At 41.0% G+C, this 16,393-nt stretch overlaps 1 protein-coding gene across 1 annotated transcript in view; it reads right to left on the bottom strand.

Moving 5' to 3' along the window:
• Positions 1-5,499: 5,499 nt before the first annotated feature.
• The window catches only part of DDAH1 (dimethylarginine dimethylaminohydrolase 1), a gene marked incomplete at its 5' end in the record, with an annotated part of 166,847 nt that continues 155,953 nt past the window's right edge, over positions 5,500-16,393 (bottom strand). The window contains 2 exons of the mRNA XM_006149440.1: positions 5,500-8,495; positions 10,920-11,063. Coding sequence (XP_006149502.1) covers positions 8,379-8,495; positions 10,920-11,063 — 261 coding nt within the window. The remainder of the gene's footprint in view (positions 8,496-10,919; positions 11,064-16,393) is intronic.

Here is a 16,393-nt window from a genome sequence, read left to right as displayed (position 1 = left end):
TCCTGTCTGGCAGGCTGAGGGCTCACTTCAGTGGTGGCATGGTGCTACCGTCATCTGACCTCTGCAGCTTTTCTCTGTCCTTCTCTGCCCTGGGGGGCTGACCAAGCTGAAAGCACCACCACCTGGGCTCCCTCTCTAGCATCTTGCAGTTGTGTTCAGCCAATGAGAAGCACCTGAAGCCCCAAGAGCGAGAAGAGACAGAGGCCGAGATATTGCTGCCCTGCCCTTGAACTTGTCTCTGGCTGGGGCTGAGGTCCTGCCTTCTCCATCCCTGGGCCGGCAGCACAATTTCTTGTCCTTGTCCTGTGGGCCCCTGAGAGCTACTGACAGCTGATTCTGTGTCTCACCACCCCTTGTTTGTACCCTTAACATTCATACCTCCGAAACAGCCTTCATTAAACTCTCATCATTCGAACCAAGTGGGAATGAATTCTATTTCCTACCAGACTCCTAGTTACCGTCTTGCCATGTAACAATGTTCCTTCTGTCTCCTCCAATTATTATCAAGCCTGGAAGAAGAAAGCTGGTGCTGCTGTCCTACAGCAGTAACTCTAGGGGGCCTCAGACACTCATCTGGGACCTCTGTAAACAGTCTTCACAGCTCACACTGGAATTTGAAGCCTCCCTTGAATCTGTGAAGCCATGTTTGTTTCACAAGCTCCTTCCAGAGGTAGAAGAGCTAACATTTCCACAAAGCTAGACTGTTGCTTGGAATCGGAACTTGTTTGGTTCCTGAACTTTTCCTGCTTTGATGTGAAGTATGCAGTCTTTGTACTCTGATGGGATAGACATTTCAACACCCAGCACTGAGTATCCTAGTTTAATTCTGAACAGTTCTCTGAATTCTTGCCCCAAAGTCCTAGCTAGTCAATAAGCAAGGACTTCTTGTCCACGAGCAGAAACTTAAATACTATTGTCAAAGTGGAGAAATGGGGAGGTATTTTGGTCAAAGTTTCAGTTATGCAAGAGTAGTAAGTTTTGGAGATCTGATACGTAGCAATATGATTATAGTTAACAATTCTGTTTGTATAAATAGTCTTCAAAAATTCACTGAAAGTGCGTATTATGAAAAAACTATGTGTGGATTAAAACTTTTTGCACCAGAACAAACTTGTATTTTTTTTAATTTTCAGAGAGAGAGAGAGAGAGAGAGAGGGAGAGAAACCACCTCCCAATGGGACATGGCCACATCTCAATCCCTTCTTCCCGTTTCTCCATCCTGCTCAGATTTTGGGTGCACACACGCACACACACACACACACACACACACACACACACACACACAGCTGGTGTATTTTTCAAGCTGCTGGGCTGGGACTTGAACAGTAGTTGGCCATGTGGAATCCAACTTCCTTAACCATTAGGTCAGCTTTGAACTCATACTTTAATTCCCTTTTGTCTTGAACTATTTTTTAAGCGAGTTTTCTTTTTTTTTTTTTTCTCCTATAAGGCATGTGTAGTTGCTGGAGAGACAGAGAGTCAGAAAGAGAGGAATCACCCCATAGAGAGGATGGTTATGCCCCAATCTCTTCTCCTCCATTCCTCTCTAAGGATTTCGGGCACACATACACACGCACCCAATGTGAGTTTTAAGCTGAGTCTGGGACTCAAATCGTGGTCGACTACGTGGGATCCAGCGACATAACCATTATGCCATCTGTTGGCTCCTGCCTTGAAGTTTCCGAAGTCCCCTTGTATACTTGAAATTTGTTAAGAAGATTTTAAATATTCTCATTACACACACTCTTCTCCCCTCCAAAATAAAATGGTAACTGTGTCAGGTAATAGATATGTTAATTAACTTGATTGTGGTGATTATTCCACATTGCATCAAAACAAAGTTGTACACCTAAATATATACCATTTTAATTTGTCAATTATACCTCTAGAAAGCTGGAAGAAAAAGTTTAAGCATAGAAAAATGTAAACTGCCTTCATAGGTGTACGTTTATAGCTCACTGATTACTTGATCTATTTTTAAATAAAAGGGGCTTCTCAAGACCTGGAGAGCCATCGTTTTTAGGCATTACGCCGCAACTCAGCCCAGCAATATTTTACCAAGTGATTCTTTGGCATATTTGTTTGAATCTTTCATTTATTTATAGTGACAGTAACATATCTGGCAATTACCAGTCTCCTCAAAGTCCGATAACCCCAGTTATCTTGTACTAGGCATGGTCCAGTTTTCACGAAGTTAGAAATTAGTATTTGGAGAGAAAATAGAAACGGGGAACATTGTGATTTCAGGCAATTTCCTAATGCAAGTGTGTTTGTGGAACAGCTCTGTCGGCCCTAAGGAGACCGGCGAGCTCACCACAGAAGCTGCCGGGCCAGCTTAGAGGCAGCGATGATGAAAATCCGGAGTTATTTCTGGAGTAGGTGATTGATGCTTCACATCTGAGATGACATTTTGATGGGATCCAGACTTGCTGTGATAGGAGTTAATGAGGATAATGATGATGATAATGATATTTACATCGTACCTTTCTTCCAAAGAACCTTTCAGTTCTTTTATCTCATTTGCGCTGAAAATGTCCCTTTGCAGTTGGGAGGGGAAGGTATTATTAATTTTTTTCAGGAGAGGAAATAGAGAGTTAATTGCCTGGATTTCTGGCTCCATTTTGGTGGTAAGAAGGGATGTTTAATAACCAATTAAACTTAAAGAAATGAAACTTACAGAAACACCCATCCTGTTGTTCCTAGTCATCCTACGCAATGCTGCCAGATCACCCTCCAATAGTATCACTCCCTGACCCTGAAGTCCTCAGGGATTCTCACAGACTGCCGGATTCGGTCCAAATACCCTTACTCAGCAGGCAAGGCCCGTGACATTCCAGCCGACACTGTCTCCCCAAGTTCTTTTATTTACCTTGTGTGCCAGCCAGGCAACTCCACGTGCTTGCCCTATCTGCTGCTCTGAGCATCCCATTCCTTTCGTAATGCTCATCACACTCGCCACGACTTGTTTAACACCTGTCTGCCTTCTTTGCTGTATGTGAGTTCCAGAAAATTAGGGACAGTCAGCCTTGGATGCCCAGGGCCTAGCAGAGCTCACTGGCACATAGTAGGCATTCAGCAAACACTGCTCTGAGGCTTCTGCACCTCAATACGTTTCTCAGGCTGGTCCCTCAGCCTAGAGTGCCTGTGCTCTCTTCTTGGTCTACTGAAGCCAAAGCGGTCCTTCCAAGCCAGATCAAACCTTACTTCCGGTGGTATCTTAATCATCTGTGCACTTGTGTATCATCTTTCCTTGTCCCTCCCAGACTGTCAGCTCTCAAAAGACAGAAGTTGCATCCCCAGAGGCTGGCAGAGTGTGGGCCTGGTTAAATATGTACTCACTTGTCTAACATTGTTGACTAGCATTGTTTATTCGGCACAATTCTCATTTCTAGAATCTACAGCTATTATGCAAGGGTGTTTTTTCTTATTTTCACTTTCCTTCATTCATCTTCACCTTCTTTTTCTTTTTCCTTTTTAACGTTTATTTCTTATGAGAGAAAAAGAAAGAGAAACAGGCATCCTCCACAGCACCTTTGCACCGCGATCCATTCCCAGTCTCAGCTGGCTTAGATCATGGGAACTTTCTGATGTGGGTCCAGTTGTGTTACTGCTGCCTTTCCCTTCACCGTCCCTCATTCTTTTAGAAGACTGGGAGGAAGACCACTCAGGGAGCCCTTGACAACTCTTGCTTTAAAAGCATGTCCGTGTCTCCTCTGTGGGGAGCCCTGTGCTCTGGCACTTAGGTGGAAAGTTCCATTTCCTCCTGGGGCTCAGAGCAGGTCTGCAGGAGTGGTATTTGGCATTTCTTAGCTTCACTGCCAATGCCAACCTAAATAATGAAGCACAGATCAATACAACAACACCGACAGAGAAGTTGTGATTAAATCGGTGACCTCCCAAGGAATTTTAGCACTGGTCTGTGCAGCTGATGACCATTCACACATACCATTCCGTTATGATAAGAATACATCAGATTGACCTGACTCTGGGGCTGAGTGAAAGCTTATCAGCAGCACATTTTTGATAGCCTAAGACCTCTCGCTAATAGCAATGTGGGCGTACTGACCATCTGTGTTATAACACTTGGTATAATTTTGAAGAAGTCACTTTAATATCACATGGTGGACATCTCAGGCTATTAAAATTGACAATGTAAATCTGTATTTATTGAGAGGGAAAGATGCCTACAATATATTACTCGTGAAGGAAGTCGACTACAGAATAGCATGATTATGTAAAATTATTCCACGTTTATATCTGCATCTATTCATAGATGCATAGATACTTTCTGAAATGTTAATATTGATTATCTCTGGGTGACAAAATTTGGGTAATTTTTTTCTTTCCCTTTTTAAACAAGGACACAGAGGAAATGAGAAAGTACTCCCCTACAGGGGAAGGTCACATCACAGCCCCTTCTCCATTTTCCTCTCTTGGAATTTTAGGCCGGCATGCACCCACCCTCTGTTTCTCAAGTCATCAGGTCTGGCACTTAAACCATGGAGTTGGCCATGTGAGATTCAACTGCCTCAACCACCACACCAGAGGCTGGCCCTCTTTCATTTTTACAGTTCTTTTTTAGAATTTTTGAATTTCAGTTTTTACTGTAAACAGTTATTTTTATATTCTGAAAAAACAATACAGCTCTTTCAGCTTGAAAAAAAATTGTTGAAATTAAAAAAAGCTTCATTTAAAGATACTTTCAATTTTCCATGCAGATGCTTACCATTAAAAAAAAAAATCTCTTGCATGAATGAGAAAGTACTTCTCATGAGGCATGGTCACACTGCAACCCCTTCTTCATTTCTGCCTTTCAGGATTTTGGGCACACACGCCCATGGGCCTGAAGTGTTTCTTAAGCTGCAGGGCCCTGTACTTGAAGCATGCAGTTGGCCATGTGGGATCCAGATGCCTTAACCACCACACCATGGGCTGGCCTCCTATTTTTTTAGTGAAAGAGAAAGGGAGGGAAAAGGAGAAGAAGAGATAGGTCTTGTTTTTGTTTTGTGTCAGAGGGTATGTGTGTGTATGGAGAGAGAGAGAACCTCCCCAAATCCCCCAACAGGACCTGGTCACACTACGATCCTTTTTCCTTCAATTCTCTAGTCAGGATCCAGGGCATGCCCTGGCCTACATAGAACTGATGAAGCCAGGGTTTGAACTCCAGTTGGTCATGTGAGATCTGCTTCCTCTGTGCAGCACCTAACTGTTGTGCTACAGGGCCAGGCCCAGAAAGAGGTATTTTTGATAGGGTCTTGTTGCGTTGTGATCCTCCTGGCCTAGCCTCCCAATTAGCTGGGATTAAGGCTGCTATATGCATACTTTTTAAGTGCTTGAAATATCATCTTAATCTAGGTTTTGATGGTAGCTGATCTACACACACCGTCTTCCTAGTTCCATAGACTATAGGATAAGAGACAAAACATCCCATGCCCGATAGAAGAAACGATTGCATCATTCCCCATGGTAGTTTCTGTCACACAAAAGAGACATCCACTGTTGATCACAGAACAACTCACACTTTATTCCATCGTGATTCGTAATACATGTAGGATTGGGACAACAGGAGACAAAAATCAGTGCAGGACTCCTCTGGACTAACGGGCCATGAAAGTCATTACTGGTTTTGGCACACAGAGTGGGTAACCATACATTGGCTGGAACGAGATGGTCAGGAAAATAAAATGCATGATTATAACACCATGTTGAAATTATATGTGAATTCTGTAGAATGTTAAAGAGAAAATAATTTCAAAGACTAACATGCAACTCTATATGTCATACTGTTCATCTACAGACTATTTTCCCCCTTAGAGAAGAAGAAGTGACCTTAGTCATCTGTTCACAGTAGCTTAAAAGATCAATCAATACACATGAACGGAATCTGCCTGCTGATTTCTACAGTGCTCCATCCTAGTTAAAGAAATAATGCTAAGTAATGTAGTTTCTCTATATGGTTTTCTTATTACATTGGATCATGTCGACCAAGTATTTCTGACGTAACTTGTACTTAAATATAACTCCTCTTATCTATGTAATGTCACGAAGCAGTTTCTGTTAGTTCATCTAGCCTTATAAGTCACAATGCACAAGAGGGGGACCTATGTGACAGGCATGGTTCCTTTGCAGAGATAACATGATGCCAAATGAGAACATCAAGGAAGTAATACTACTATGCTGCAAGTACTTCCAGCTTTCTTGTCTTCATATCACAGGGAGTCCAAAGAAGCCGGCCCAGTAGGTGAGACAGCAGGGCAGAATAAGTAGAAGAGGCACACAGAGTCTAAGTGATTTCTTGAGACAATGAGGAAAAAAAAGAGAGAAAGAAGCAAAGGAAAGAAACATGAACAGCTTTTTGCAAAGAAAAGGATAATCTATTCACTTGCAATTGTCTAAACCTATAGAGAGTGATTCCTTAATTTGGAATGATAGAAGAAAGGGAATTGAAAATTCTATGCCAGTCAGCCTGAACTGGCTGATTGGGCTATTTTCACTGTGGTTGTTTTTGAGATGCTGAGCCCTCACAGGGAGAATTTCTGTTTCTGCTGGAGTCATCCAGATTTCACCTGAAAGGGCAACCGTAACTGCTGAGAACAAGTTCTCTTTATTAACTTGGGCATGTGACTAACATTCACTTTCTCTGGTAAAAATGTATTATTCATCCATGATGAGGTGCTTTGAAATTTGACAGTGACCAAGATCTTGTTCATTCACAGGTGCACATATTGGCATGTGATATGAATTTAAAGTAAGCAACAAGGAATTTCTTCAAACTTATAAAATTATAAAATAAATGAAAAAGATAGTGGTTAAATATATCTGGATTTTCTCAGTGGTTCTCACTTCTGTGCGCTAAGGGGGAGATGAAATGAACAAAGGCAATTTTCTCTTGATCATCAACATAAGGAATGTTTGATGACAGAGAGGTGAGCAGAGTGTAGCTTGCAGTAGTATTCTTAATCTCCCTGATTCTTAATCTGAAATGACAAGCCAGAGGCAATACAGGAAAGGTGGGGATGATTGGGAAGTTTGATAACATGCCTGGATCAGTCATTCCTTGGAAAGTACCATTCTCTGGCCCGCTAATAGGCCGATTGGCTTTAAGCAAAAGAATGAGCTCTTCCTTCACAGCAGCATTGTTCTTTGTAAGAGACCTTTGCATCAGTTGAAAGTTGTGTAACTTGAAGGCTGGTGGAGAAAGGCATTTTAATTGAATTCCATAGTCAATGTTCACAGCTACGTTAAAAGTAGAATTGTCCATTGTCTGAAGCTGGTTGTGCTCCTTGACTGTGAGGTGCTGTTTCCTTTGGCTCACACTAATTATAGACACGATTTTCTTTTGAAAGAAATCATTTTACTAGACCAGGGTAACTGCAAGGGGTAGAAGGCTGGAAATAGGGTGAGTCAGGGTAAGGGAAACAGAAATGAGCTGAAGGGAAGAAAAGGCTTTCCTCCAAAGTCAAATATGGCCAGTAATGAAGAAAAACTCATAGAATGTGATTTAGAGGCTTTCCACCATGGTTATCTGTGGCTGTTTCCAAGCTCCTTGATTTGAGATCCCTTAGCAACTATCTGGGGGTGAATTTCCCTTCCTAGGTGTGGTGACCTACTTCTTGTGGAATTCAGATCTCCGGGGCAACCTTGTCCATGTAGCTAACACTCTCCCAAACAGTTGTTCCCATGTGGGTCACAGTTCCTCTGAGGTGCCTGCTTGCCCTTGGAGTGAGAGGGAGGTTTGGGGACAGCAGATGTAGCTGTGAGGCAGAGGACACCAATGGCAGACATTGGGACCTGCAGGAAGGTATTCAGAAGGCAAGACCTTGACTTTTACCCCAGGTCAAGGAGGCCATGATAGAAGGGAAAAAGGCAAGAAAAAAAAAAAAGTGACTGGATAGAAAGTTTTCAGAGTTCTGAAGAAAATTAGAGTAAGGGGGAAGGGTCCTCGGGCCAGGGAATTTTACAGGAACCAAACCAAACATGATTCATGATATAGAGGAAAAAAAAAAAAATCCAGCTTATCTGACTGATCAAGAAGACATTCTTCAGAATATATTGGCAACTAAACGATTTTCACATTGATAACATACAAACACTAAAATGAGTGTTTCCTTACTATTAGTAATCACATTTCAATGATTCATTAGCTCTATATTTTCTAGGTTGCTGAATTCATTTAGCAAATCCACAGTTTAGGTACCACCGTGAGGGAGGGAGGGTGGGGGTACAGAGTAAAACAATTAAACGTAGAATTAAATTTTTGTAAACAAGAGTTAGTAGCACAGTGGCACAGTAGATTGTCAAGGAAAACAACAGGAGTGGGGACAGAGTCGTGGGCCTTGCCTGTGCAGTCTTGCCGGCTACCAGGGAAGGACTTGGGCTCAAGAGTCCACCTTCTTGTTAATAAAAACCGAGGAGCAGGTGAGCAGTCCGTCCACCTTTTCCAGTTCAGAATTGCTCACAGGGATCAGCATGTGGTCCTTCAGTTTCTCATAAACCTACAGTGAGAATGAAGGGGACAGGAGAGGAGAAAGGTTATGTTCCTGCCTGTCTTACCACCTCATGTGCAGACAGTGAATTTAACCCCGAGATATACATGCAACCTAGACCACCCACTAGGCCCCAGCCTGCCCCACAGAGCTAGTAGCAATGGGTTAACCACCACTCTGTGCTTTAACCTCACAGCCAAAGATGTGTCAGAAATGAGGCTTTGGTAGTGATCCTTAACCCTGCCTTTGCCATTGATTAAGTGATACATGGAAGCTGGTGGCCATATGTTCAGTCTGAATATTGCTCTCTCTCCATACTTGGAAATTCTGCTGTCACTTTAAATGGTTTTGTTCCTTACCAACACCACCAAAAACACTTGACAAATTTTAATTTAAGGGAAGTGTTTCAGGTGAAACTGCTTTTACATTACAGGTGTGAATTTTATACCATCTTTTGACACTAGTAAAAAACATGTCTGAAAATTTCAAACTAACAGCCCAGAGGTTTTTCTCTAATGATCAAAGTACATTTTTAAAAATAAAATCACTTCATAATATACTGTCTTAAAACAATCTACCAGGTTCATCAGGAAACACTATGTTCCTTAAAATTTAGTATACTGGCTTAATTAAGAGTATTAGAAGCAGGTAGAGTTTGGTTCTAAACTCAATTTGTCAACTTCCTATTTCAGTCTCAGTCAAGTACATCCCCTTTGAGACTCTGTTTACCTCTATGTAAGGTTGAAATGATAATACTGTCCTCACAGGGCTAAATAAGGACTAAATAAGATAATGCATGCAGCATGCTTGGCACAGAGGAAGCCCCAGTAATCAGGGATGTTATTAATGTTCTGTTACTATTGACAGACAGACACAGGGTTGCATTAGGATGCAGTTCATGGTCACCTGGTTGTCAGGTGACACAAGTAGCTGAAAAGACATAAATGATCCAGAGCTAGATTTCTCCAAGTGAGCTCTGTGGCCTGAGTGCTTCATATTATAGCATCTAGGTGAGGGGCCCAGGAACTTGAGTTCTTTTTTTTTTTTTTAAAGAGAGTTTTTAATTTTTTTTTTTTTTTTTTTTTTTTTTTTACTGGGAGGTGTTCACAGAAAAATAGGGAGTGTATGCTTGCCAGAGAAACAGAGAGAGACAGAAAGAGAAAATGAGAAATCACCCAATGGATGGATGGCCACGTCGCAATCCTTTCTCCTCCATTCTCCTTTCGGGATTTTGGGCACACACGCACACACACCCAGTGTGAGTTTTAAGCCACCGGGTCTGGGACTCAAACAGCGGTTGGCCATGTGGGAGTCCAACATCCTTAATCATCCTGCCACCTACCAGCCCCCCAAGGAACCTGAATTTTTTATAACCTTGATGCACCTTAAAGTATGACACCTACTCTTCACCTAAGAGCTGGCTAAACTCCAGTGTGGGTCAGGAGTTCCATATTTTCCTCAAGTTGACACTTTCAGCCATGGAAATGATCTGTGTATCACCCTGACTTTTCTCTTTATCTGCTAAGAGGGAGATTCTGATTAAGGATAAATCTGGTAATTATATAACATTGCATATTTGAGAGGTGGTATAACATATTTTCTAATGTTTTCAAAGCTTAAGAAATGTTGAAAAGAAAAAGATCAACGGTATACTCTAAGTGTTTAGCTGTAATGCTTAGTATGAACATCTCGTTTCTCTGGACAGAAACGAAGATGCTGAAGTGCCTAGAAGATGCAGACACTGGCAAAATGTGTAGACAAACACGGATGCATGGCTTGGTAGTATGCAATTGAAATTACTAAAGCACAGATGAGACTGGCAGAGACAAGGAAGATTTTCTTAGACCAGGATGGGATTCTAGATTCAGGAATAACTACCATGTTGAAACACACACGCAGAGACTCTTAGAGGGACCAGTAGGCTGATTCCAAGCAGACCCTGTTTCTTTGCTGTATCTTTTCACTACCGAGGATGTTCAGTCACCTCTTTTTTGCAGCTCTGACAATGAGTACCTACCTCTCTGGGTCATTCACACTCCTCTGCCTTTTGAAATAAATGACCCTCTGCAGAGGGGCAGCTCAGATCTGTCAGAAAACAATGACACCATAGACCGTCTAATTGAAGGTTTTTAAGCCTAATGAATATCTGACTGTGGGAAGGTACATTTAATCAGAGCCAGAGCATAGACCAGGGCAATCTGAGTACTTATTTGAAAAGCTTTGAATAGAGGCACTATCATCTCAACTACTATGCACGCATTAGTGACCAATAACATGAAAGAAAAGTGACCTAAATAAACTTTCCCTGTGCCCTAAATTATATGATCCTTTCTGCTTTCTTAATGGTTTGACATGAAGAGAGAAAAAGGAAGCCCCTATTTGTCACTCCTTCAGGAAAGGATCCCCAGGGAGGCCTACTCAGCTGGTTTTTACCTTTGCACTTTCTGGATACTCTTCTGGGGTTCGGTGCAGCAAGACGTGCCCTTTGCTGGGGATATTTAGATATATACAGTTTGCAGCCATGTCATCAGGCACAGTGAGTTTGTCATAGCGGTGGTCACTCATCTGTTGCATGATCTATGAAATGAAACAAAGCAGTCTTAAGCAGAGTGTCACCTCGCACTTTCATACAGAAGGAAGGCAGTGTGGTGGGACTCAAGCTTGCAGCGATTGCTCCAGGCTCTCCTCTATTCACGTTCCCACCTAGAACCACCAGTCACTTAGAACCAGAAGAGGAAAACCTGGTTAAGCTATAATTCTTTGAAAGAATTGGAAAGGTTCTTCTTTTTCTTCTTTTTTAAAGTTTATTTATTTATTTCCTCATGAGCAAGAGAAGGAAAGGGACAGAGACCTCACCACCTCCCCCAAACACTGACCTTGCAATTCACCCTCAACTTCAGCCAGCCCTGGCTTATGGGCATGCACACATCTGGGATAGTCAGGGAGGTCTCTAAGCACAAACCCAGGACCTCTCACGTCTGTCAGCCTTGGAGAACATCGTGCTATACCACTGTGCCACCAATTGGCCCTTGTTCTTTTACAGTATGTGTTTGTCTCTAACTTTTTTTTTTTTTAAGGTTTTAATACTATTTATTACTCTTTTAGTTTTTGTTCATGAGACCTCTCAGTAAGACACAAAATGGTCACATATACTAAATACCTGGCAGTGGATGATATCCTAGGCTCAATTAACAGGGCTGCACTATTCTATAGGAAAGGAGGGCCATAGCAGAAATCAGAATGGTCAGTGTCTGGTTTAATCAATGACCACACGTGTACACACAAAATTTACTTTTCCATATACATTTAAATTGAATTCACTCACCTATTAGCAGGTGCTATCCTTAATACATTGAGTATAAAAATCATCAGGGGAGAGTGGTAAAGTCACCTCCGAGGTCTCACCCCTAGGGTTCTGGTTTGGCAGATGTGGGGTAGGCATAGGGATTTACAGTTTGAAAGCCCTCTGGATAATTCTGAGGCAGCAAATACCTGGACCACAGTTGGAGAAAAACTTTACTCAGCAAATCTATTCTTCTAATGGTAAGTTTATTACTGCCTTAGTATAGACTTAAAAACAAACAAAAGTGATGGGACTGGCAGATGGTGTAATGTCTACGTTGCTGGACTCCCATGTAGTCAACTGCGGTTTGAGTCCTGGACCCGGTGGCTTAAACTCACGCCGGGTGCATGTATGTGCGTGCCCAAAATCCTGAGAGGAGAATGGAGGAGAAGGGATTGTGGTGTGGCCATCCCTCCTGGGGGGTGATTTCTTGCCTTCTGTCTCTCTGTCTCTTGCTGTCTTTCTGGTGAGCACACATGCCCAATAGCAAAAACCTCTCCAAAAAACAAACAAACAAAAATGAACCTTGTGATTTTGATACCTCATCTATAGCTCCTCAACACAATCAAAACAAATCTTCCCTCCACTAAAAAAAAAATCCCCCCAAACAACAAAAATATACAAACACTGAAAACAATGGCAAGTATGATTTTGGCAAGCATTATTAGTCATGCAGACTCTTCCTTCCTGATCGATAGCCACATGTTTTAAGGAATCTGCTGAAATGTCATGCCATGATCTTTCCACAATCTGATCTAGCCTACCTTTTCAACCAGTTCTCCTTTGACTTCAGTATTTATTTGGAAACACGCTTTCTATTACTAGCTGAACCTGCCCACTCAGTCACGGTGGCATTGGATAGTAAGATTTATGGTTAGGAAGAGTGGAAGAAGATAGAGCTGAAAGATCAAGAAAAAAATTTGACACTGGCCCACAGATACATTGCAGACTGTTTTTAAAACAGATTTTAGTGGGGCGAAATTATTATATATTTTTTTTCTTTTTCCTTCAGCTTTCTATTAGGAAGAGTTTTATGTTGTTTAAAAGATATTTTGAATAGGGGCTAGCAGGTAGCATGGTGGTTAAGGGTGCTGGACTCCCACATGACCAACCATGGTTCAAGTCCTGGACCTGGTGGCTTGCTTTCTCATTCTCCCTCTTCTCTTTCTCTCGCTCTCACACACTCTGGTCAAATTAAAATAAATAAGTAAATAAAGTTAAATAAAATAATTCTTTTTAAAAAAGGTATTTTGAATAACTTAATATGATTTTTGGGCTCAGTCTTTATTCCTTTGCTCCAGTATTTTTACCCCTCATTTTAAAGAACTGCTTACCTCTCTTATTTATTTTAAAGGTGATTTTAATTTTATTTATTTATTTATTTATTTTAGAGGTTTTTGTCATAGGGTGTATGCTCTCACCAAAGAGAAACAGAGACAGAAACAATGAGAGGGAAAGTGAGAAATCACCAGGGGGTGGCATTGCTACAGTCCCTTCTCCTCCATTCTCCTCCTGGGATCTTGGGCATGAATGTATTCACACCCTGCATGATTTTCAAGCCACAAGGTCTGGGACTTGACCTACAGCTGGCCACGTGGGAGTCTAGTGACATAACAACTATGCCATCTGCTGGTCCCAGGTGATTTTTAAAAAAAGACTTGTGTAATACATTTTGAGGTGAAACTTAGTGGATTTTTTTTCTGATAACTTAGAGCATTTAATTGACTATTTTCTCTAAATTGATCTGTTGAATATTTGCTTAAGACTAGTTCCTTAAGTTATAACATTATGAATCCCAAACGGCAGTACCTCATTTTTTTTACTTAGCTTTTGTACTTATATTTTAATTGTACTTTATTTAGGTATTTACTACTTAGACTACTGTAAATAGTCAATACGTAACTGTATTGTATGTAAATCTGTGACTGTTGGCAATGTCATCCAGAAGAACAGATAAAGTTTATTTACTGTAAAAAAAGAAAAAGAAAGAAAATTCTGTCCCAACAGAGTATGAAGAGTGGCACTCAGTAAGCCCTTCCTGACCCACTGATTGGGTAAATCATTCTCTTCTCCTAGTGAGAAATGTGCCAACAGGGCAGAGAGGCCAGGGCGACCCTGGGAAGGAAAGTCCCTTCACATAGAAGGAAATAGAAGAAATGGGGATGAGCTTAAGCAGCATCTAAAAGGCTGAGAGATACAAAGATGGCAGGACATAAACCCAGAATCCCAAAAGATTAGTGTAATGCAGGTGGCTGACAAATAGAGAATTTTATAATAGGAACAAACAGGGAACTATGCCAAACATTTCATGTTTATTATTTAGTCTCAAACTTTTCATTTTACAGATGAAGACATGGTACTGAGAGAAGCCATTTAACTTGCTCAAGTTTGTACAAGCAGTTTCAAACTCAGATCTGTGCAACAAAACTTTTTTTTTAAAGAGAGATTTTTTGCTATAGGGCATGTATGCTTGCTGGAGAGACAGAGAGCTACAGTGAGACAGAAAGTGAGAAATCACCCCCAGGTAAGGATGGCCTTGCTGCAATCCCTTCTCCTCCAGTCTCCTCTTGGGATCTTGAGCACATATGCACACACACACACACACACACACACCACACACCACACGGCATGAGTTTTCAAGCCAGGACTTGAACCATGGTCAACTATGTGGGAGTCCAGCAACATAACCATTATGCCATCTGCTGGTCCCTCAAAACCTCCTTAATTATTACACCTTGTTTTCATTTCTGACTTCCAAAGTAGCAGCTCTTCTCCTACAAACTGCTATAGCTACTTTTTGGTACTTATTTGGTATTTATTATCTTTTCTTTCAGTGCCATTAATTCTTTTTTTTTTTTTTTTCCAGGTATAGTCTTAGTAGGACATGGTGCAGTCTGGTATAGCTAAAGGACTTAATTGGATATCTCTCTTGCATTTTCACATTTATATTGCTCTTTGAAGGGATGGACTCACAATGTAAATCAACTGTGGGGTGGGTCCTTTTTCAGAGCCCTGAATGAGAAACCTTAGATCTATTCCAACCTGAGGGCAATTAAGAAATTAAAGACACTCTTGGGAACCAGCAGTTAGCGTAATGGCTATGTCGCTGGACTCCCACGTTGTCAATCGTAGTTCACGTCCTGGACCCGGTGGCTTAAAACCCATGCTGGGCGCGTGTGCATGCGTGCCCAAGATCCCAAGAGGAGAATGGAGGAGAAGGGATTGCGGCGTGGCCATCCCCTCTGGGGGGTGATATCTCACTTTCTGTCTCTCTGTCTTTCTCTTGTCTGTCTGGCGAGCGCACATGCCCTATAGTGAAAAACCTCTCAAAAAAAAAAAAAAATTAAAGACACTCTTAAAGATGAAATTTTCAAATCAAATTAACAACATATTCAATTTAGCCCTTTCTATAAAGTCAATACATCCAGAAGTAATATGAAGAAGCTTAAGAGAAAAGAATCCAGACTTGAGTAGCTCTATTCTATTATAAATTACTTTTAAATAATCATTTAATTTGTTATTATTATTATTATTATTATTTTTAAAAATTTGATCTTAGAGAGACAGAGGGAAAAAGTAAGAATGTAATCCTTCAGGTCCAGGACAGGAACTGCGGTCACCAATGTGGAAGTCCAGTGCCTTAACCACATACCACCTGCCAGCCCCTAAAATTAATATTTTTTAATGAATTATTTAATTTTATTATTATTTTTTAATTTGGCCAGAGAGAGAGAGAGAGAGAGAGGGAAAGTGAGAAAGCAAGCCACTAGATCTGGGACTCCAGCTGTGGTCTGCCATGTGGGAGTCGAGGACCTTAACCCCCATGCCACCTGCTGGCCCCATGAATCACTATTTAATGACTTCTTATACATATTTTCTTTTTGTCTGCTTTCAAAGCGCACGCAGAATAGCTTCCATTTATTATGGAATTATAATGCTCCAGAAAGGAGCATTATTTAGACCATGAGTTCTGAAGTCAAATCTGGGTTTGAGTCTGAGCACCAACTATTATTTGTTGTGCAAATAATAAGCTTTTTTTTTTTTTTTTAACCTTTTAGTTTCTTCATCTATAAAACTGGAATAATAATAGTCTTTCATGTACTTACTTTGAAAGTGAAATAAAGATAATGCATATAGTAAGAAACAGTAATAAAGATGATAATAATAAACAGCAATAAACACAAATATAAACAGTAATAAAAATGGCAGCTTAACCAAACAAATGAGATTCATGTTTCCAGTCTACAATCCATCAACTGTTCCGGCAAGCTTTGACCTTTACCCTCATTTAAACCCCCAAGCTGTTTTGGAGGTCAATCTTTATTCTTAAAGTCATATAAGATGATACTCACCATGCCCACATGCTGATTTCTTCAGCCTCCTTCTTTCTAAGGTCTACATCCTTTAACACATAATTCCATAATCTTTTTTCCTTTAAAGAATTATTTTATCTAACTTTATTTACTTATCCATTTATTTATTTTTAACTTTACCAGAGAGGAACAGAGTAAGAGAGAGAGAAAGTGAGAAAGCAAGCTGCCAGATTTGGGACTTGAACCACGCT

The sequence above is a fragment of the Tupaia chinensis genome, unplaced genomic scaffold (assembly GCF_000334495.1).
Source record: "Tupaia chinensis unplaced genomic scaffold, TupChi_1.0 Scaffold000263_1, whole genome shotgun sequence".
NCBI classification, from domain to species: Eukaryota; Metazoa; Chordata; class Mammalia; order Scandentia; family Tupaiidae; genus Tupaia; species Tupaia belangeri.
The sequence above is the reverse complement of the archived record's forward strand: the minus strand, read 5'-3'. Positions and strand labels throughout refer to the sequence as shown.